A 23,583-nucleotide genomic window follows, 5' to 3' on the forward strand; every position below is an offset into this window, starting at 1 on the left:
CTCTCGGAGAGGAGGGCGGCCTTTAGTCAACAGCCAACAAGAGACAGAAGCCCTAGGGGCACCTGGGTGGCTGTCAGTTCAGCATCTGACTCTTGGTTTCGTCTCAAGCCATGATCTCAGGGTTGTGGGATGGAGCCCCGCGTTGGCCCCCAGGCTCAGTGTGGAGTCTGCTTGAGATTCTCTGCCTCTCCTCCCACTCATGTGCCTGTGCACAAGCACTCTCCCTCTCTCTGCCTCTCCCTTTGTCTCTCCCTCTCTCTAAAACAAATAAACTCTTAAAAAAAAAAAAAAGAAAGAAAAAGCCCCCAGTTCTACAACCACAGGAAATGAAGTCTGCCAATAACCTGAGAAGCTTAGAAGCCAATTTTCTCCCAGCTGAGCCTCCAGATGATCATGCAGCTCAGCTGGCATCCTGATTTCCTCCTTGTGAGTCCCAGACAGGGGATCCAGCTAAGCTGGGCCTGATGCCTGGCCCACGGAAAGTGTGCGATAATAAATCCATAGCATAGAAAACTAGTACAGATTCTCAGCGTCAGCACATGATCCTTCAGTGGGAGAGCAATTTTTGTTCCTAGAACTTAAAATTCAGGTTTGGGAAAAGAAAGACACTTTACAGCTTTATTTATTTATTTATTTATTTATTTATTTATTTATTTATCTATCTATTTATTTATTTTAAAGACTTTATTTATTCATGAGAGACAGAGAGAGAGGCAGAGATACAGGCAGAGGGAGAAGCAGGCTCCCCATGGGGAGCCCCATGTGGGACTTGATCCTGGAACCTCAGGATCACACCCTGAGCCAAAGGCAGATGGTCAACCACTGAGCCACCCAGGCGTCCCCACTTTACAGCTTTAGAAGGTCAATTCTTTCTCATCACACCCTGATTTCTTTAAAATCCTGGACAAGGGGAAGACTGGGTGGCTCAGGTCATGATCCTGGAGACCCAGGATCGAGTTCCGTGTCGGGCTCCCTGCATGGAACCTGCTTCTCCCTCTGCCTATGTCTCTGCCTCTGTGTCTCTCGTGAATAAATCAATAAAATCTTAAAAAAAAAAAAAAAAATCCTGGACCGGAAGGGGGTACCTGGGTGGCTCAGTCAGTTAAGAGTCTTTCTTAGGCTCAGGTCGACCCTGGGATGGAGTCCCTCATGGGGTTCCTTGCTCAGTGGGGAGTCTGCGTCTCCCTCTGCCCCTCCTCCCACCTTGAGCTCACTTGCTCTCTCTCTTTCTCAAGTAAATAATCTTTAAAAAAAAAAAAAAAAAAATCCTGGCAGTAGGGCATCTATTTTCATGGTTTATTCAGGAACTAGGGGTCATTTACTTAGAGAAGGTGGGGCAGGAAACAAATTTGTATACATTTGAAAGGGGCAATTTTATAGGTAACAATGAGGAAGCTAGCCAATGGGCACTGAGCTAAGAGAAGGATGTAAAGTGCAACAAAACCACAGAGGATTTTACTTAAACCTGAAGTAAATTCTAAGAAGATACTTTTGATCTAAAACTCCCAGTCACAGCAGAGACCCTTACTTCTAAGTCAGGAGATGTCTCATCTCTATGCCAACTGCTTTCCATATCTTATCTCATATAGACTAATAATTAAGGATTTAACTTAGAAGTTTAGAACATTTTCTGGTGCCCTTAGTGGAAAGATACCACACTTTATTTGGTAAAACCATGAAATCTTGCCTTTCTGGATTTCTAGGAAAAATGAGTAAGCTGTTGGAAAAGTTTCAGAATTGTGAATTGTTTGGTATCTTGAGAGCTCCTTAAACTATGTAATTCTAGAATTTGTGACAGATTGCTATGTAAACAAAAAACTAGAATTATTTTTTACAGCCTATCTAGTCTCTGTATTCCTTCCATATTTACAGTATTTGTTTCCCCACTAGAATCACGATGAAAGTAAATTAAAATGTTTTGCTTTATATTTGTTTAAAAATTTTAAATCCTAGTCAAAATGTACAGGAGGGGACCCCTGGGTGGTTCAGTGGTTTGGCGCCTGCCTTTGGCCCAGGGCACAATCCTGGAGACCCGGGATCGAGTCCCACATCAGGCTCCCGGCATGGAGCCTGCTTCTCCCTCTCCCTGTGTCTTGCCTCTCTCTCTCTCTCTATCATGAATAAATTAAAAATTCTAAAAAATGTACAGGATTAAAACATGAGTATATTTTATCATCCTGAAAGTATGTTTTTCATCACCTTCCTATGAGCAAACCTTGTTAAAAAATTTTTAACCTAAAAATTAAAAGCATATATTACAAAAAGTACATTTTTAAAAATTCAAATCTTTTTTTTCCCTCAATAATAAAGTATCTTGGGACATGTTTGGAGGCAAACCTAAATAAAAGATCCTTAATTTTTGTTACTAACAGGTTTATTGAAATGTAATTTACATATCATACAAGTTACCCTTTTAAGATATATAACTCAGTGTTTTTTTTGTTTTGTTTTTGTGTTTTTTTTAAAGATTTATTTATTTTAGAGACAGAGCATGAGAGCAGGGGAGGGCCAGAGAGAGAGGGAGACAAGCCGACTCCCACTGAGCAGGGAGCTAATGGGCGCTTGATCTCACAACCCTGAGACCTGACCTAACCTGAAACCAAGAGGCCGATGCTCAATAGGCTGAGCCTCCCCAGCATCCCTAACTCAGTGTTTTTTTTTTTTTTTTTTTTTTTTTTAGTGTTTTTTAGTATAGTCACAGAGTTGTGCAATCACCACCACACCAGTTTTAGCACATTTTCATCACCCCAAAAAGAAACTCTGGATCCATTAACAGTTGTTCCCCATTCCCCACCCCACCCCCACCCCACACCCCATCCCTAGCCCTAGGCAATCACTAATCTACTTGCCAGTTGCTATCGATTTGCTTATGCTGAGTATTTCCTATAAACAGAATTGTGCCAAATGTGCAAAATGTAGTCTTTTTGACTGGCCTCTTCTACGTACATGTTTTCAAGGTCGTCATTTAAGAGTACTTCATTCCTTCTTATTACCTAGTAATATTTCTCAGCATGAATATGTTACATTTTATTCATCCATTCACCAGTTGATGGATCTTTGAGTTGTTTCTACTTTTTCATTATTATGAATAGTGCTGCTATGAATATTCACGTGCAAGTTATTGTGTAAGCACATATGTTTGTTTGTTTTTTTTTTTTAAAGATTGATTTATTTATGATAGACACACACACAGAGAGAGAGGCAGAGACACAGGAGGAGGGAGAAGCAGGCTCCATACCAGGAGCCCGACGTGGGACTTGATCCTGGGTCTCCAGGATCGTGCCCTGGGCCAAAGGCAGGCGCTAAACCGCTCAGCCACCCAGGGATCCCCAAGCACATAAGTTTTTATGTATCGTGGCTATGTAAGGCTACGTGGAATTGCTGGGTCATTTGGTAATATTCTGTTTAAAGCTTATGAGGAACTGCCAAAGTGTGTTCTGAGGTAGTGCTGAGGGCTTGACGGGAGGCTCGATGTGGGGGTGATGTCAGACTCCATCCCGGGACCCTGGGATCATGACCTGAGCTGAAGGCAGGAGCTTAACCGACTGAGCCACCCTGGAGTACGCTTTTTTTTTTTTTTTTAAATGTGAACACACATTTGTTCCTGTACCATTTGTTGAAATGACTATTCTTTCACGATTGAATTGTCTTGGCACCCTTGTGGAAAAATCAGTTGACCACAGGGGGACCTGGGTGGCTCAGTTGGTTAAGTGTCTGCCTTCAGCTTAGGTCATGGTCCCAGGGTCCTGGGATCTAACCCGGAGCCTGGCTCCCTACTCAGTGGGGAGACTGTTTCTCCCTCTTGTTTTTGCAGCCCCCTTGTTTTTGCTCTCTCTCTGTCAAATGAATAAAATTTTTTTCAAAAAAATCCGTTAAATCTGAGGGCATACTTTCAATAACACTTAAAAATATTTTTAAAGTTTATTTTGTCTGATACTAGTATGGCCACTTTAGCTTTTTATGGTTCTGTTTGCATGATTGATATCTTTTACCATCTTTTCTTTACTCTTCTTCTTCTACTTTTTTTTTTTTTAAGTAGGCTCTATGGCCAGCATGGGGCTTGAACTCACAACCTCAGGATCAAGGTGGCATGCTCCACTGACTCACTCAGCCAGGCACCCTCATCCTTTATTCCAACCTATTTGTATCTATGGCATAACAAATTACTACTAGTTTTGTGGCTTAAAATAACACATGCTTATAATCTCAGTTTCCATTGGTCAAGAGTTTGGCATAGCCTAATTGGATCCTCTGCTCGGGGTCTCACAGTTTGTAATCAAAGTATCAGCTGGGCTACATTCTTACCTGAAGTTTAGGTCCTCTTCCAAGCTCATTTATGTTGTTGGCATAATTCAGCTGCTGTGTTTCTAAGACCGAGACCATCAGCTCTTAGAAGCTACCTTTCTCATAGGCATTTTACAACATAGCTGTTTTCTTTGAGAGAGAGTGTCTTGGGCACCTGGGTGGCTTAGTGGTTGAGCACCTAGCTTCGGCTCCGGTGGTAGGTCCTGGGATCCAGTCCCACATCAGGTTCCCCACAGGGAGCCTGCTTGTCTCTCTGCCTCTCTCTGTGTTTCTCATGAGTAAATAAATAAGATCTTAAAAACAAAACAAAACAAAACAGAATGTCTTAAGGGCCCCAAGAGCATTGAGAAATATATAGAATTGTTGAGTTATTATATTGTACATCTGAAACTAATATAATATAGCACTGTATGTTAATTATATTTCAATTAAAAAAGAAAAGAAAAGGAAGCCACTCTCTGTGGAGAATCTAAAAAAAAAGTGTCTTCGCTGACTCAAGTCTCTCTCATTAGGGAAGGTTTGGATTTGCTTTCAAGAGACCACCTGATTGGGCAGCCTGGGTGGCTCAGCGGTTTAGCACCGCCTTCGGCCCAGGGCCTGATCCTCCAGTCCCGCATCGGGCTCCCTGCTTGGAGCCTGCTTCTCCCTCTGCCTGTGTCTCTGCCTCTTTCTGTGTGTCTCTCATGAATAAATAAATAAAATTTAAAAAAAAAGAGAGAGACCACCTGATTATGCCAGGCACACTCAGGGTTATCTCTCTTTAGATTAACTCAAAGAGAATGAATTATGGCTCTTACATCTGCAACACCCTCTCCACCTTTGCCATATTCTGGTGGTTAGAAGCAAGTCACAACTTCTGCCCACACTCAAGGAGTGGGAATCACACAACAGTGTAGATACCAGAGCGGCAAGAATCACAAGGGTCGGGATGCCTGGGTGGCTCAGTGGTTGAGCTCCTGCCTTTGGCCCAGGGTGTGATCCTGGGGTCCCCGGATCGAGTCCTGCTTCGGGCTCCCTGCATGGAGCCTGCTTCTCCTTCTGCCTGTGTCTCTGTGTCTCTCATGAATAAATAAACAAAATCTTAAAAAAAAAAAATTCATAAGGGACGTGTTGGAATTAGGTCTGTTGATGGTTTGTAGGTAGAAGTGCAACTTCTCTGGATATCCCTTTTATCCCTTTGATTTTTGAAGTATGTGAATTTATTACTTATTCACAAAATTTTAAATCTTTGAAACTTTGCATTTGTCTTGCTGGAGTTTTGTCTTTTCTGACAAACCACTCTGTGTAGTTGTTTTTGTCTTGAATTCATTGAGTCACTGTGAGATCCTGATAAGATCACGGGCTCTGGGATCAGGCTGTGGAATTTTAAGCAAGATATTTAATCTCTTTGTGTCTTGATTTTCTTTTCTGTAAAATGGGGCTATTATAATACGTAATCAGGATGCTGTGAGAACTAAGTGAGCTGCCCGATAACACATAATCTTAGTGACACACAACAGTAAGCATTTATTTCAACGATCGTGACGTGGCTAGAATGGCTCTGCAGATCTCAGCTGGGCTTGGCGAGGCTTGACTCCAAGCTGTGTATTTGCTTTTGTCTGCTTCATTCTCATTCCTCTGGGACTAGCAGACTACCCGGAGGAAGTGTTTTCATGGCCATGAAAGAAGCTCTTCTCATGGTGGCAGCAGCTAGGAGCATAAAAGGAAAAGCACAACTGCATAAGCCTGTTTCACGCCTTTGTTTGCATCCTATTGGCTAATATTCTATTTGCCAAAGATAGTCACATGGCCAACCCCAAGGTAGAGACTTAGGTCAAGCCCATGGCAAGGAGTAATAAAGTATATTCCACATGTTGCAAAGCGATAGCAAGGATGTGGATGTACAACCATAGGGAAGAGAAAAATTGTGACCTATACAGTTTAGTCTAAAATTAATGTGCAAAAGGGGCACCTGGGTGGCTCAGTCAGTTGAGCCTGACTCTTGGTTTCAACTCAGGTCACAATCTCATGGGTCTTGAGATCTAGCCCGTTGGGCTCAGCCCTCAGGGAGGAGTCTGCTTGAGGATTCTCTCCCTCTATTCCTTTTTTCTTGAGTGTGCATGCGTATGAGCTCTCAAATAAATAAATCTTTAAAAAATAACTAAAATTAGTGTGTAAGACATTTAGACACTTAGAGCCATCTCTGGAATATAACAAGTGGTCAATAATCTTTTCAATCATTGTACCAAATTTTTAAAAAAGAAATAATATTGTTGAATGCCTCTAAAAGGTTTGCTAGTTATATCAATAATACTGCTGTGCTTTAGAGCAAAGCTGGGGTAGGAATGTAAGATGGAATAACCACTCTGGAAAACATTTTGGGATTTTCTTAACAAGCTAAACACACACACCATATGACCCCAGATGCACTCCTAGGTATTTATCCCAGAGAAATGAAAACCATGTATGCATAAAAACGTGCACAAATGTTCATGGTAGCTTTATTTGTAATACATACAATTTGTAAATAACCCAAAGTCTTTTAGTGGGTGAATGGGTAAATAAACTGTGGAACATCCATACCATCAGGCATAAAAAAGATCAAACTATTGATACACAGAATAGACCTCAAGGGAATTATGCTGAGTGACAAAGAGCTATCTCAAAAGGCTGCCTAGTGTATGATTCCATTTATACAGCATTCTCAAATGACAAAATAATAGAACAGATGAGTGGTCGCCAGGGGTTAGAGGTGGAGTGTGAGAAGGGGTAGGACTCTAAGGGGGTAACATGAGGGATCTTGTGGTGAGAAAACAATTTTGTATCTTTTTTTTAAAAGATTTTATTTATTCATGAGAGACACACAGAGAGAGAGAGAGAGAGAGAGGCAGAGACACAGGCAGAGGGAGAAGCAGGCTCCATGCAGGGAGACTGATGCGGGACTTGATCCTGGGGCTCCAGTATCACGCTCTGGGCCGAAGGCAGGCGCTAAACTGCTGAGCCACCCACGGGTCCCAACAATTTTGTATCTTGATTGGTGGTGGTTACACAAATCTGCACATGTGGTAAAATTGCAAAGAACTACACATACACACACACACACGCGCGCGCGCGCATATAAAACCTGTGAAATCTGAATAATGTCTGTGGATTTTTTTTTTTATGTCTGTGGATTATATCAATATTCCTTTCTTGGTTTTAGTATTGTACTATAGTTATATGTTACCATTGGGGAATACCAGGTTAAGACTACACAAGACCTCTCTGTACTAATTTTACAACTTCTTGTCAATCTATAATTCTTTCTCTCTCTTTCTTTCTTTCTTTCTTTCTTTCTTTCTTTCTTTCTTTTTCTTCTTTTTCCTTCCTCCCTCCCTCCCTCCCTTCCTCCCTCTCTCTCTCTCTTTTCTTTCTTCTTTCTTTCTTTCTTTCTTTCTTTCTTTCTTTCTTTCTTTCTTTCTTTCTTTCTTCTTTCTTCTCTCTGTCTCTCTCTTTCTTTTTTTTTGAGAGAGAGAGAGACAGAGAGAATCCCAAGAAGGCTCCACCCAGCGAAGAGCCCAACATGACCCTTGATCTCACAACCATGAGGTCACGCATGACCTGAGCCAAAATTAAGAGTTGGATGCTTAACCAATGAGCCACCCAGGCGCCTCAATCCATAATTATTTCAAAATTTTTTTTCTTATCAAATTTTGAATCATGATAAAAAAGGCATCTCCTCTCCTAGGTTATAAGAGTTCTCTCATAGTTCTTCTACAGTTCCATTTTGTGTTTTGAAATTTTTATCAGATTAGAACAGAAAGTACCTGTACATCCAACTACGTATACAACATCTCTTCTTAGAAGTTTCATACACGGGGATCCCTGGGTGGCTTGGTGGTTTGGCGCTTGCCTTTGGCCCAGGGTGAGATCCTGGGGTCCCTGCATCGAGTCCCACATCAGGCTCCCTGCATGGAGCCTGCTTCTCCCTCTGCCTGTGTCTGCCTCTTTCTCTCTGTGTCTTTAATGAATAAATAAAAAAAAATCTTTTTTAAAAAATAGAAGTTTCATACACTTCTCAAAAACTCACCTGAAATAAATGCAAATGCAAATGTTTTTGGGGCCCAATGGTCTCTAGCTCAGTGAATGGTCTCTCCTGTACATTCTTACACAGCCAGAGGTAGAGAATCATCCCTGAAAATCTCTCTTCTGGGGGTGCCTGGTGGTGCCTTCGGCTCAGGTCTTCATGATCTTAGAGTCTCAGGATAAAGATAGGCAACACATCAGACTCCCTGCTCAGCGGGGAGCCTGCTTCTCTCCCTCTTCCTCTGCCACTCTCCCTGCTTGTGCTCTCTTGCTCTCTTTGTCAAATAAATCAATAAAATCTTAAAAAAAAAAAAAAAAAGAAACAGAAAACCTCTCTTCCTTGTGGTCTACCCACTCCACAGTCAATCTTCCAGTGAGTTCATTAATTTGGCTTCTTAAGTATCTCTTGGAAACTTCTACTTTTCCTTCTTCTTCCACGGTCATAGTTAGGTAGCTATCAGTTCCTGTGGGATTGCTGCAAAACTAACTGGCTGCTGTGTCCATTGTGACCATCTCTTTTGTGTATTGGGTGAGGTTTTCAAAATGCAGATCTGGTAATATTACATACCCCCCCATTCCATCCTTCCCCGTACAAAGGAGTTATTTATTTATTTGAGCAGGCGGGGGGGGGGGGGCGCAGGGAAGAGAAAGAGAGAGAAAGAGAAAGAGAATGAGAAGGGGTAGAGGGAGAGGGAGAAAGAGACTCCCTGAGATCATGACCCTGAGATTATGACCTGAGCCGAAATCAAGAGTCAGTCACTTAACCGAATGAGCCACCCAGGCACCTCACAAGGGGGGCATTTAAAAGCATCTTTGATGATTTCTCATTGTGTTTGGTTGGAAAAAGACCAAAATCTTTATTTTTTTAAAAGATTTTATTTATTCATGAGAGACACACACACACACACACACAGAGAGAGAGAGAGGCAGAGACACAGGCAGAGGGAGAAGCAGGCTCCACGCAGGAAGCCCAATGTGGGACTCGATCCGGGGACTCCATGATCATGGCCTGGGCCAAAGGCAGGTGCTCAACTGCTGAGCCACCCAGGCATCCCAAAAGACCAAAATCTTTAAATGGCTTTATGGCACTGCATGATTTGATTCTTGTCTGTCTCTATTGCTTTTGACAACACTTTCTCCTTTAGCCTAGCCAAAATGGTTTTCTATTTCATTCTCCATCATCCCATGATCTCTCCTTGCCAGAGGGCTTTGGCACATGCTATTTTTTCTCAAGAATGAGAGGTTTGTTTTAGTTAATTTCTGTTTATTCTTTGGCTTACTACTTCCTCAGAGTTGCTTTCCTTGAGTCCCAGATAAAATATAAGTTTCTCATATATTTGAGAATACATGCTCCCATAATACTATATTCCTTCTGTATTCAAATATATTCAAAGCAGTGCTCAATTTATACATTGATGTGTGATGATTTGCTTAGTATCTGTGCCCTCCCCTAAACAGCCTCATGAAACTATGACTGTGTCTCTTTTGGTTTATTATAATATCCTCATTGCTTAGCACAGTACCTGGCATACAGCAAGTATGCATAAATACAGATATTTGTGTAATGACTGAATTAAGGACTGGGGTTCTAATGATATGTTTTTTATTAACCCAGGCTTGCAATTTACCAGCTGTGTTATGTTGGACAGATTAATTTCTCTGAACTGCAGTTTCTTTACAAATAAAGTGAGTGCCTTAACCTGGGATTTTCAGAAAGCAGAGCTTAAGACAGAGGCTTCTGTGCCACTATTTTGTTAGGGAGTGTAACTCCCAAGAACAGAAGCAAGAAAGAGGGGGAGGGTGGAGCGAAGGAGGGAGAGAGACATATCAAGAGTATGTTGTTGGGGGCGCCTGGGTGGCTCAGTTGGTTAAGCATCTGCCTTCAGCTCAGGTCATGATCTCAGGGTCCTGGGACTGAGCCTCACATCAGGCTCCCTGCTCGGTGGGGATTCTGCTTCTCCCTCTCCACCTCCCCCCACCTGCTCATGCTTTCTCTCTCTCTTCAAATAAATAAAATCTTAAAAAAAAAGAATATGTTGTTGAACGTGCTGCAGCTAAGTGCCACGGAGAAATCGCATAAAGGATCTCAAAAATCCATTTGAAGAGAGAAAGGGGAACTTTGCCAGCTTGAAGTGCTAACTCCTATGCACCTCCAGGTTCTTCTGCTTGGGCATGAAGTATGCTGACAGGCTTTGTTGCATAAGGTAGTTGGGGTTTATGGGGAGCAGCATGAGTACCTCCTCTGCAGGACTCTGGTGGGGGCTACTGGAGAACATGCCTGCCACATATTCAGTAGTCAATAAATAAAGTCATTGTTATTAGGAATATATATTTTGGTTCCCCAAATATCATAACCTTATTTCCTTCCTTCTCTTTTCTTTTCCTTTCTTTCCAATTAAGGTGATTTTGAAGTCTAGCTTGTGGAAAACAAAAACAGGGAAAAAAATGCTAGTAAAACTGAAAAAACAATGAAGTTGTGTAAAGTCTTAGTAATTTGAAGAGTGTGCATGAATAAACAGACCATGAGCATGCATTTTTGTGGACAAAACATGTGGCTCTTCATTATATTTATTACAGCATTGTTTGTAATAGCAAAGAATGGAAAACAACCTAAATGTCCATCGATAGGGGACTGACTAAATAAAAGTATGTTATGATAGCATACAATGCAGCTGAAACAAAGTATGAAGAAGCTGTTAAGTTTTTTAAAGATTTTATTTGAGAGAGAAAGAGAGGGAGGAGGCAGGAGAGAGAACACAGTGGGGGGTGGGGGGTGAGGGATGAGGAGAGGCAGGAGAAGCAGGCTCCCCACTGAGCAGGGAGTCAGATGCGGACCCTGATTCTGGGACTCCAGGATCATGCCCTGAGCCAAAGGCAGAGGCTTAACGGACTGAGCCACCCAGGTGCTCTGAAGCTGTTAAGTATTGATAGAGAACGTTTTTTTCTAACATTAAGTGAAAAATAATGTGTATTATAATCTATTATTTGCATAAAAAAGGAAGGAGAATGTTTTCATAGTTGTTTGAATATACATTAAAAAAAAATCTCTAGAAGGATATCCAAGAAAGTGTTAGTAAAAGACATTTTACTGGGCAGCCCGGTGGTTCAGTGGTTTAGCGCCACCTTCGGCCTGGGTTGTGATCCTGGAGACCTGGGATGGAGTCCCATGTCGGACTCCCTGCAGGGAGCCTGCTTCTCCCTCTGCCTGTATCTCTGCCTCTCTCTCTCATGCTCTGTGTCTCTCATGAATAAATAAATATTAAAAAAAAAAAAAAGACATTTTACTACCAAAATGTGTTTATTTGGGAACACCAGAGAAATGCAATGCAGAACACGTAGGCTATGGAAAAACCATAGGCAAGTCCAGCAAACAAAAGAGAAAAATTTATGGAGAAGAGGGAAGTTGGGACGAGTTTTTTTTTTTCTTTTTTTTTCCCACTAAATATTTGAGAGAGAGAGGAGAAGGCAGAGGGGGAGGGGGAGAATCTCAAGCAGACTCTCCACTGAGCCTGACATATGGTTCCATCCCATGACCCCAAGATCATGACCTGAGAGCTAAATCTGAGTCCCACACTCAAAGGACTAAGCCACCCAGGTGTTTTTTAAGGCTACTGGAGAAAAGTAAGGGTGATGAAGGTTTCTTATTGGCTGAGTTGCAGAGGTAGTTGATTTGTTGAAGGAAACGCAATATACACCTTTTCCCTGTCCCGGCCTGTAATTGATAGTTTCCTTTTGTGGATTTTTCTGTTGGGGGTCTGTAATTGAGGTAAGTGGGCTGGCTCCCCCTTGTAGCCTCCCCTGTCTAGCCTCCTGATCTCTATTGTAGTGAGGTTTCCCTTTATTGATATTCACAACAACACTCTGTTTTTAAAAGTTCATTTATTTCATTTGAATCATCTCTACATCCCAGGTGGGGCTCAAACTCAAACGGCAAGATGAAGAGTCCCACGGACCAATCTAGCCTTGCAGCCCCAATTTTCATCACGATACGATTTGTTGTCACGTTTGTTTTGTATAAGCACCCAAGTATTTTAATGCCTATTATTGCATAACAAATGACTCAAAACTTAGCAGCTAAGGACAACCAACATTTATTATCTCACAGTTTTTGTAGCTCAGTTCTGGAATGACTTAGTGGGGTGGTACTAACTGGTTCAGAATCTTTCCCGAGAGGGGCCCCTGGGTGGCTCAGTGGTTGAGCATCTGCCTTTGGCTCAGATTGTGACCCTGGGGTCCCGGGCATTGGGCTCCCTGCTGGGAGCCTGATTCTCTCTCTGCCTATGTCTCTGCCTCTTTCTCGGTGTCTCTCATGAATAAATAAATAAATTCTTTAAAAAAAAAAAAGAATCTTTCATGAGATTGCAATCAGATGTGAAGTAAGGGTTTGAGTGGGGTTGGGAGCCCGGTTTTCCAGATGCCTCACCTCTATTGCTCTTTCCCATTGGACGTTTCCATAGCACTGCTTGACGGGCTATGATGTGGCATCCAGCCTCTCTCGGTGAATGAGGGGAGAATCTGAGAAGTAGAGACAGACAGAGGAGAGGGACAGGGAGAGGGAGCCGGAGCACAGGAAGCTGCAGACTTGTAGGATCTAGTCTAAGTCACACACAGCCACACCTGCCACATTCTGCTCATTGGAGGAGGGTGGAGGTGTCTGGTCCACACCCAAGGGAAGGGGAGTTAGGCTTTCTCTTTTGAGAGGAGTACCAGAGAATTTGTTGAAGTATTTGAAACCACCGGAGGAGAAGAGGTGAACAACTGGGGTGAACAGGGGCAGGGCTGGAAGAGAGAGTTTCACTCTATTTTTATAATCCTCCAACTACGTATTTGACTATCCTAAACACATTCATTACATTTCTTCCAAAAGGAAACATTTTAGGCTATTTGGGAAAGAATAGGGAGAGACATTAAAGAAAAAAAAAAGTTGAACAGGTGAATGGGAGACATTGACCCTTGCCCGGAAAGATAGGAAAGAGGGAGGGTCTCCTTCGGGCTCACCCCGCGCTCCTCCCCGCCCCATACTTAGCATTTTCACTTTCCAGGACGTGGGGTGGTGGTGGTGTGCGGCCGGAGTTTGGGATGATGGGTCTGGGGGGGGGAGAACTCTGTAGCGAGAATGTTCGATGGGACGGTTTTACTGCGGCGTTCGTCCTTTCTTACAGCTCACGTCCTGTCACGATACACTTCTGTCTAGATCGTTCTGGGGCCGAAGCCTGTGGTCCCCGTTGATTCGACGCCGTTTCTGGATGACTTACGAGGCCCACCCTTCCGGCCTCCACCCCAGGCTCCGCACCTGGGCTCCGGGAGCTGGCCCGAGCCGGCCCAACCGGGAAGCTCGCCGAGACGATCTCACCTGTAATAAAATGGGGGGGTGCGGGGTGCGGGGGGCGGGTTCCATCTGCACGAAGACGTGGCACGAAACCCAACGGCTTTATGGTCTCCATAAAAAAGGTCGTTGAGGTCAAGGGTGCTGACGCGTTCGGCACGAACCGTGCTCCCCGCGCCCCCCGGGTCCCACGTCGGGAGGCCACGGGCACGTTCTCGCGGGCGGCTCCGGGCTCGTCCTGCCGCTTCGGTGCTCGCGGGACCACGCGGCCGCCCGCGAGCCACGCACCGGCCGCCACTCCTGCGGGTCCGGGCGCGGGCGCGAACTCTCGGCCGCCAGCGACGTCCTTCCTGGGTCTCTCGGGGACTCGGGGACCCGGGTCCCCGCCCTCCCCGGCCGCATCCGGGCCCCCACCCCGCCCCCCTCCCCTCCCCTCGGGTCCCCGCCCCCCGGGACCCCCTCTCCCCGCCCCCGCGTGTCCCAATCTTCCCAGCACCCCCGCCCCTCCCCCCTCGGGTCCCCCCCGTCGGGTCCCCGCCCTCCCCGGCCGCATCCGGGCCCCCACCCCGCCCCCCTCCCCTCCCCTCGGGTCCCCGCCCCCCGGGACCCCCTCTCCCCGCCCCCGCGTGTCCCAATCTTCCCAGCACCCCCGCCCCTCCCCCCTCGGGTCCCCCCCTCGGGTCCCCGCCCTCCCCGGCCGCATCCGGGCCCCCCCGCCCCCTCCCCCCGCGGTCCCCGCCCCCCGGGACCCCCTCTCCTCGCCCCCTCGGGTCCCAGCCTTCCCAGCACCCCCGCCCCCTCCCCTCGGGTCCCCGCCCCCCGGGCCCCCTCTCCCCGCCCCTCGGGTCCCCGCCCTCCCCGGCCGCATCCGAGCCCCCCGCCCCTCCCCCCGCGGTCCCCGCCCCCCCCGGGCCCCCTCTCCCCGCCCCCTCGGGTCCCAGCCTTCCCAGCACCCCCGCCCCTCCCCCCTCCGGTTCCCCCCCCCCCCCCCGCCAACTCCGCGCATGGCGGCGTCTCGGGTGATGCGGCCACGGCTCGAGGCTGAGCGGGGTCCACCGTCCTTCGTGGGGGCCTCGCCGGCCCGATGCCGCGCCCCGATCCTCGAGGGGCGGGGGGAGGGCGGCGGAAGGGAGGGCACGTCACGCGCCGCGGGCAGAAGCCGCGGGCCGGGCGGCCAGGGCGAGCGCCGGCGGAGACCCGAGGGCGCGGGAGCCGCGCGGAGCGGCGAGCCCCGCCCCCGCCCCCCGCTTCCGGCGCCCTCGGGCCCGCCCCGCGCCGGCGGTGCCACATCCTCCGGTGACGTCAGCTGGCGCCGCCATATTGGGAAGGCGCAGCCCCAGCCGCCGCCGCCGCCGCCGCCGCCCGGAGCCCGGCTTCCCCCGGGCCGCGGCCGCACGAGCGGGGAGCGCTGCTCGCCTCGCCTCGCCTCGCCTCGCCGGCCCGCCCGTCTCGCGCCGGCCCGTCTCCCCATGACTGCCCCCGGCCCCGCTGCCGACGGACGTCGCCCGGGCGCCGCGATCTAACACGGAAGCCCGGGCCGCGGGCCGCGGGGGGGCGAGGAGGGAGGCCCGGCAGGTCCCGCGGCCCTCTCGGCGCGGCGCGGCGTCCCGGCGGGAGCCATGACCTCGCTGACCCAGCGCAGCTCGGGCCTGGTGCAGCGGCGCACCGAGGCCTCCCGCAGCGCCGCCGACAAGGAGCGGGTGGCGGGCGGCGGCGGCGGCGGCGGCGAGGACGACGCGCAGAGCCGCCGCGACGAGCAGGACGACGACGACAAGGGCGACTCCAAGGAGACCCGGCTGACCCTGATGGAGGAGGTGCTCCTGCTGGGCCTCAAGGACCGAGAGGTGCGGGGCGGGGGCGCGGCGGGGGCGGCGGCGGGGGCCGAGCCGGGGGCCGAGCCGGGCGCCCGCAGGCCCTGCCCGCGCTCCTCCACAGTCTCCCCGGCGCTCTGCACCGCTTCCCCCCTTTTCCCGCCTGTTTGACCCGCGGAGGCCCCCCCCCCGCCGCGGAGGGCCTGCTGGGGGGAGACCCCTGGGACCCCCAGCACCCCGCGCTCCCGCGGGCCCTGCAGGCCTTCGGACTTGGGGGGGCTCCACGGCTCTGCTTTATTGGGGGGGGGGGAGACCAGAACCCACGCACACGCGCGCACACCACTTAACCCTGTGCCGTTGGGAATTTCGAAACATTTCAGTGAAGTGCTAATGGAGGCGAAAGTCCTTTTGCACCTGATAAAAAGTTAAAAGTCCCGACAAAATTCTCACGACGCCTCCGGAAAAGGACTTCCCAGGTAGTAACTTTGCTTTGGGTAAGAGATTATTTTCAGCGTCACTTTTGCATGTCACCGGTCGACTAGTCTCCAGGACGCCGCGCCATCCGAAGGGAAGACTTCCTCTCCCTCGGAGCGCTGCACACGGCGGCTGTGGGGTTGGACCGAAAGGTCTCGCAGCCCCAGGTCTAGGTTAAAGCTGCCAGGGCGGTCTCGGTGGTGGGATTTCGAAAGGTTATTTCCAGCTCAGTGTCTTGGGTCTCAGTGTCTTTCACACACGGAGAAGTGGGAGGAAACCTACTAAGGTGGGATATCTGCATATTCTCCTCCTAGGTTCTGTCGTTAAGGTTTTCCTAGGTTGGCTTCATCACATATCCTTTGATGTACGAAAGTGATTATTTTTAGAGACGTGCAGCTGATCAGCTGGATGAATGGATAGTCTGTAAGTCACACATGGGGAGGTGGTTCTAGAAGCTCGTTTTATCCCAGCACAGAAACTGTACACTTTTTAAGAGTCAAATAAGGAAAACACAGAGCTATCCCAAGTTTGTTTTGAAAAATTTTTTAAAGATTTTATTGATTTGAGGGAGTGAGCGAGCTGAGAGCAGGAGCAGGGATGGAGGGAGAGGGAGAAGCAGAGAGCCTGATACGGGGATATGGGGCTGGATCCCAGGACCCCTGAGATTATGACCTGAGCCCAAGACAGGTGCTTCACCGGCTGAGCCACCCAGGTGTACCTTGTTTTGGTTTTTAATAAAGTTTTCCCAGCTCAGAAAGGTGGGCAAAAAATTTGATCTTTATAAAACAATTTAGTCTTATTTCACCAAAACTTTATATGGACTGTGGCCTCCTAGTATTTAGTGATTTAGTGAAAATAAATTTACTTTGAGGGGATCCCGGGTGGCTCAGTGGTTGAGTGTCTGCTTTCGGCCCAGGGCCTGATCCTGGAGACCCGGGATTGAGTCCCACATCCGGCTCCCTGCATGGAGCCTGTTTCTCCCTCTCCCTCTCCCTCTGCCTGTGTTTGCCTCTTTCTGTGTGTCTCTCATGAATAAATAAATAAAATCTTTAAAATTATTTTGATAGAAATGTCTAGAATATTTGTGACATCTAGGTTTCCCATTTGTAGGTTTTTTTTTTTTTTTTTCATTTGTAGGTTTTAATAATGATCACTTGAAAAGACCTCCCTCTGAGTGTGAAAGGGGCTCTCAGTAGGTTTCTTAACTACTGAGTTACGATGGGAGCAGATTGTATGTGAAACTCTTTTTTGTTCATTACGAAAACAATATACAGATCTTCCTTAATTTACGGTAGGGTTATATTCTGATAAACCCATCATAAAGTGAGTATTTTAAGTTGAAAATGCATTTAGTACTAACCAACCAAACATTATAGTTTAGCTTAGCCAACCTTAAACATGCGCGGAACATGTTTTATGTTAGCCTACAGTTGAGCAGAATCATCTATTACAAAGCGTATTTTATAGTAAAGTTGAATAGCTCATGTAATTTATTGAATGTCGTATTGAGAGTGAAAAAACAATGGTTGTAAGTACATCCATTGGTTACCCTTGTGATCATGTGGCTATGCCTAGCAAATTGTATGCAGATCACTAGCCCAGGAAAAGATCAGAATTTGAAGTATTACTTTTGTACAGGCATAACATTGAAAAATTAAGTTGGGGATGGTCTGTGGATAGAATGTCTTAGAAATGTGATTTTTAGGAAGTATTCAACTTGCCAGATTTTTAAGCTTCACAATTTAGAATCTTGGTAATAAATATTTTACTTTAAGTGCCGTTCCCCCCCACCCCCCCCTTTTGGAGCAAAAGTAACATTTTAGAAAATACCAAAAAAAGAAAAAAATGAAGATGGCAGTCATCTATATTCCTGAGTGAACAGTTTTGGTTTATAGTTTTTGATAGTTTTCTGTGTGGATACGTCCTGTGTGTAAAATTAAAACTTAAAGCCGGAAAACAAAAACCCCAACTAAAACCAAAATTAGCTTTTGGATTTGAGTCACTCCAAGTGAGAAATTATGGTGAAAAAGTACCTTTGTTTCCCAAATATGTGTTACTGGAAAAGGTTAAGCTGAAGCATATTGACTTGCTATGTTTCTGTGGTATTCATGAAGATAATCTAAAGAATTTGTTGAAGCTTACTGGTACTTAAAAAGGTAGACAATTTAGATTTCTTTGGTGGCAGGTAAATTGAAACCATGTGTTGTGCTTCTGTCAGGAGCCACTGTAGTTTGGCATCTCGTGGCTAAGGTCCAGACACTAGTCACTTCTGACCATTTCTTGTGATTTCAGCAATCACATAGAGAAACTTTTTATTTCCCCTTTTGCAGGCAAGCCCAGGGAATTGAAGTAGAGGTGGATGGGCTTGGGATTTGACATTGTTTTAGATTTAGGGTTTTACCTATATAACTTGTGTTCACATCTTTTTTTTTTTTTAAATTTTTATTTATGATAGTCCCAGAGAGAGAGAAAGAGAGGCAGAGACACAGGCAGAGGGAGAAGCAGGCTCCATGCACCGGGAGCCTGATGTGGGATTCGATCCCGGGTCTCCAGGATCGCGCCCTGGGCCAAAGGCGCCAAACCGCCACCCAGGGATCCCTTCACATCTTTATAGTACTAATAACCAGACCTATAACCTTCTCCATTCATAAGTTTTGGGAGGTTTTCCCCCCTGTGTCTTCAACTTGTATCATTCTATATAGGAGGTAAGGAATTACTCTTACCTAGAGCCTAGGCGTTTATGCTTCTTAATAATTAAATTTATGGGGACACCTGGGTGGCTCAGCGGTTGAGCGTCTGTCTGCCTTTGGCTCAGGGCGTGACCACGGAGTCCCGGGATCGAATCCCACATCGGGCGCCCTGCATGGAGCCTCCTCCTCCCTCTGCCTGTGTCTGCCTCTCTCTGTGTCTCAAGAATAAATAAATACAATCTGTAAAACAAAAACAAGCAAAAAAAGATTTTAATTTGTTTGATAGTAAGTTTCAAGCTTTAGGGACAATATGTAGGTTAATTGACTGCTTTAGCTTACATCCATCTTTGTTATCTTTGGGTACTCTAAAGATATTAAAACCTAAAATTTAAGGTTAGGTTAGGTCATTAATGATGGATATATTACCGGGGTGTGTGTGTGAGAACTATTATATTTGAAATCCAAACAACTGAGAAAAAGTTAAGAAATCATAAAATGGTGAAAATTGGTTTTACTTTTTTTGTTTTTGTTTTTGTTTTTAAGATTTTATTTACTCATGAGAGGGAGAGATGGAGAGATGGCACACAAGGGAGAGCCCAAGCAGGGGGAGGGGCAGAAGCAGGGAGTCTGGCTTGGGGTTTGATCCCAGGACCTTGGGTTCACAACCTTAGCCAAAGGCAGACACTTAATCCACTGAGCCACTCAGGCACCCTTTACTTTGACTTCTAAAGAAAGCTGAGATATTATGGCTTTTTTTTTTTTTAATTTTTTTTAAATTTTTATTTATTTATGATAGTCACAGAGAGAGAGAGAGGCGCAGAGACACAGGCAGAGGGAGAAGCAGGCTCCATGCAGGGAGCCCTACGTGGGATTCGATCCCGGGTCTCCAGGATCGCGCCCTGGGCCAAAGGCAGGCGCCAAACCGCTGCGCCACCCAAGGATCCCGATATTATGGCTTTTTAAAAAATTTTTTTTGTTCAAAAATGTATACAGGAAAGTGCATGTAAGTGTGATGAATTTTCACAAACTGAACACAACTGTTAAACAGCACCTAGGTCAGGTGCCTGGGTGGCTCAGTGGTTGAGCTTCTGCCTTCGGCTCAGGTGGGGATTCCAGGGTCCTGGGATCGAGTCCCACATTGGGCTCCTTGCAGAGAGCCTGCTTCTCCCTCTGCCTGTGTCTCTGTGCCTCTCTGTGTGCCTATAAACAAAATCTTAAAAAAAAAAAGCATCTAGAAATAGAACCACTTTCCAGAAGCCCCAGGTGATGCCTTTCAAGTTACTGCCTACTCCTCAAGGGTACCCACTAGCTTTACTTTAGAATTCAACATAGAATAATTTTGTCCATTTTGGACTTCCATTTGCATCTTTTGTTTTGCATTGTGACATCCGTATTGTGTGGGTTGTCATTTGTTCATTTTCTGTGAATTACCAATTTAACACATTTCTAATCTACAGTGTTTACAAAATGACATTGACTTACATTCTGAATGTAGTGCCCCTCCAGTTCTCTTTTTACTGAACAGAAGACTCAGCTTGCCAACAAGCAGATGGTCTGGCCTCAGATTTTCTATTAGGAGTATCTCTAAAGTCATTGTGAGGAATTTTTTCTTTTTTTGAATTTAGATATACATTTTACACTTTTTACCAGTGATTTTTCCTTTGTGGCTTTTATTAAAATACGGGTGTCCTAACCCCCTCTGCGATTCCGGTTGTTCAGTCTGGATGGAGCATCAATGACATAGATATTAAGTAAATCTTGGGGTGGCCTGGGTGGCTCAGCGGTTTGGTGCCGCCTTCGGTCCAGGGCCTGACCCTGGAGACCCGGGATTGAGTACCACGTCGGGCTCCCTGCATGGAGCCTGCTGCCTGTGTCTCTGCCTCTCTCTCTCTGTCTCTCAAGAATAAATAAATAAAATCTTAAAAAAAAAAAGATACTAAGTAAATCTTTAGAGGCCACAGCAAGGATGGTAGGCTTAAGCTTGAATTCAACTTCCAAATTAGCAAGATTCCTGTAATCTCTCCCTATTTTTGAAGGGGAAAGGCAGCAGATGAGCCACATATTTTCCTTTCCCTATTTGATTTTTCCATAGCTGCCTCCAAGAGCCATAGAGTTTTCAGAATACCTCATAGAGAATTACCTCAAATAAGTAGTGTCATATGCTTTTTTTTTTTTTTTTTAGCATTTTATTTCTTTATTCCCTCAGGACATCATTTTTAAATTATATTTATTAAAAATTTTAATTGAAGTATAGTTGATGTATTAGTTTCAGGTGTATAACAGTGATTTGATAATTATAAACATTTCAGAATCCTCGCCTTAATAAGTGTAGTTAGTATCTGTCAATGTACAAAGTTATTACCATATTTTGTTATTATTATTTTCAAAGACTTTATTCATGAGAGACTGAGAGAGGGAGAGAGAAGCAGAGACATAGGTAGAGAGAAGCAGGCTCCATGCAGGGATCCCGGGTCTCCAGGACCACGCCCTGGGCCAAAGGCAGGCACTAAACCGCTGAGCCATCCAGGGATCCCCAGTTATTACCATATTATTGACTAATCTCTATGCTGTACTTTTTATTCCCTTGACTTTTTATTTTATTTTTTTATTTTTTTATTTTTTAAAATTTTTATTTATTTATGATAGTCACACAGAGAGAGAGAGAGGCAGAGACACAGGCAGAGAGAGAAGCAGGCTCCATGCACCGGGAGCCCGATGTGGGACTCGATTCCGGGTCTCCAGGATCGCGCCCTGGGCCAAAGGCAGGCGCCAAACCGCTGCGCCACCCAGGGATCCCTCCCTTGACTTTTTAATTAATTTTAATTAATTTATTTAAATAGGCTTCATGCCCAGAGTGGAGCCCAACGCAGGGCTTGAACTCGCGACCCTGGGATCAAGACTTGAGCTGAGATCAAGTCTGACACTTAACTGAGTGAGCCACCCAGGCACCTCTTGATTTACTTATTTTATAACTGGAATTTTGTAACTTTTAGTCCCCTTCACCTTTTTCACTCATCCTTCCCCCCCTTTTTTTATTTTTTAAAGATTTTATTTTTAATTTATTCATGAGAGAGAGAGAGCGAGAGAGAGGCAGAGACACAGGCAGAAGGAGAAGCAGGCTCCATGCAGGAAGCCCGACGTGGGACTCGATCCCTGAACCCCAGAATAACACCCTGAGCCGAAGGCAGATGCTCAACCACTGAGCCACCCAGGTGTCCCAGTGGAAAAGTTCTTAAATTGGAGTTAACAGATGGAGTTTAGAAACTGAGCACTCAGCAATTATGTGTGGATTTTTCTAGAGAAAGAGGACATAACTTTCATCATATACTCAAAGCACTTAGTGAACCAGAAGATTAAAAGATAACTGAATAGGAGCTGTTTTAGTTTAACTTTTTGGTTTTTTCTTTTCTTTTTTAAAAGATTTTATTTTTAAATAATTTCTACACTCAATGTGGGACTCGAACTCACAACCCCAAGATAAAGCATTGAACCAGCCAAGTGCCCTGCTTTACCTTTTAAAAAAATTTTTTTTTTTTTTTTTTTTTTTTTTACTTTTTTGGGGGGGGGGAGTGCGGGGGGAAGGGACAGAGGGAAAGGGGAAGAAAGAATCCTAAGTAGGTTCTCCACTCCCAGCAGAGAGTCCCAATGCAGGGCTCCATCTTACAACCCTGAGATCATGACCTGAGCTGAAACCTAGAGTCAGGCACTTTACTGACTGAGCCACATAGGGAGCCGGTCTTTTTTTTTTCTTCCTGAAAACTTACAGAAAATTCCAGGTTTCAGGGTTGCAGTGAGTTGGATTTGAGTTTTTGAGATTTGAGGTAGGAAGCTGACATTTCTGTAGCCTGGTCATCTTGTTTGAATGACATCACAAGCTGTGTAACTACCACATCTTGAATTCTAACAATGTCCATATTTTTATCATATATTTACTGAGCCAGTCCTTTGATGGAGTACAAACACTAGGAAGAAGACCTCTATGTACAAGGCCATTTTATTTTAGTTCTGTATGTCAGAACTCATTGTAAACTACAAAATGAAATTCTGTTGCTGTTCTAGAATTTTTTGATAGTGAATATCTCTTCTGGCATATACTATCACTCAATCAGTATTTATTAAGTAAATCATGTATTTTTTTTTTTTTTAAATCATGTATTTTTGATGGGGGTCATGTGATCCCTAAGGGAATGAAAGTTGGTTCTGGGGATGGTAGGGAGAAGTTCTTACTTAGCATAAATATGCATAGGTCGTATAAATAGGCAATGTATTCATCTTATTAAAATTGTGGGGGTGGGGAAAGGGTGGTTAGGGAAAAAAGTCTGAAAAAGCTCCTTTAGGGAGCAGTAATGGAAAAAAAAGTTGAGAAAGAGATGAATCAGTATTGAAAATACTAAGTTTGTACTCTTAACCTGAGGTTTAGAAAATTCTCATAGGAATTTTTATTGTAATAGAATTTGGCTTCTAGTTCAGTAGTGGGAGGAACAATTTTAGGGTACAACTGTAGGAGGTTTTTTTTTTTTTTTTTTTTTTTGTAGGAGGTTTTGAGTGAGATTTTAAGATCAAAGTTGTTCTTGTTGATAGTGCTTAGGTAAAGTTTTGTGAGTTGTCCCATTCCCCCAATACCTTCTAGGAGAGCCTGGAAATTAAAGAACTACATATAAATTGCTAATGGTTATTTTTACTCTGGTTTCGTTTTCTAGTTTCAGTTTCTTAAAAACCATTTTTAAAGCTTTATGTTATATGAAATAAGCTCAAAATAACATTTAAGTATTGTACTTTAAGAAAAAAGAATAACTTAAATTTTTTTCACTGAAATTGAGCTCGTCCTTTAATTTTGGATCTATATTACCTAAAATGGAAGCAGGTTTAGTGTCCATAGGTTCAGTTTAACCCAATTACTGAACACATTCTGTATATCAGTCTCTTCTTGGTG

General features: G+C 45.2%; 1 protein-coding gene and 1 long non-coding RNA gene across 5 annotated transcripts in view; one reads left to right on the forward strand and one right to left on the reverse strand.

Moving 5' to 3' along the window:
- Positions 1–5,791: 5,791 nt before the first annotated feature.
- On the reverse strand, positions 5,792–14,069 carry LOC144313034 (uncharacterized). Of its 4 annotated transcripts, none has more exons than XR_013378711.1 (3): positions 12,773–14,050; positions 6,696–7,338; positions 5,792–5,994 (listed from the first exon to the last, which is right to left on the reverse strand). It is a non-coding gene; the product is annotated as an uncharacterized LOC144313034 (long non-coding RNA). The 4 variants fall into 4 exon arrangements; XR_013378710.1 differs by lacking the exon at positions 6,696–7,338 and adding an exon at positions 8,354–8,522 and having other exon boundaries at positions 12,773–14,042; XR_013378709.1 differs by lacking the exon at positions 6,696–7,338 and having other exon boundaries at positions 12,773–14,069.
- Positions 14,070–15,125: 1,056 nt separating this feature from the next.
- The window catches only part of GOLPH3 (golgi phosphoprotein 3), a 52,319-nt gene continuing 43,861 nt past the window's right edge, over positions 15,126–23,583 (forward strand). Inside the window, exon 1 of the mRNA XM_077896340.1 lies at positions 15,126–15,519. Within this exon, the coding sequence (XP_077752466.1) occupies positions 15,295–15,519 (225 nt within the window). The 5' untranslated portion in view covers positions 15,126–15,294. The remainder of the gene's footprint in view (positions 15,520–23,583) is intronic.

Source organism: Canis aureus, chromosome 4 (genome assembly GCF_053574225.1).
Source record: "Canis aureus isolate CA01 chromosome 4, VMU_Caureus_v.1.0, whole genome shotgun sequence".
Lineage (NCBI taxonomy): Eukaryota > Metazoa > Chordata > Mammalia > Carnivora > Canidae > Canis > Canis aureus.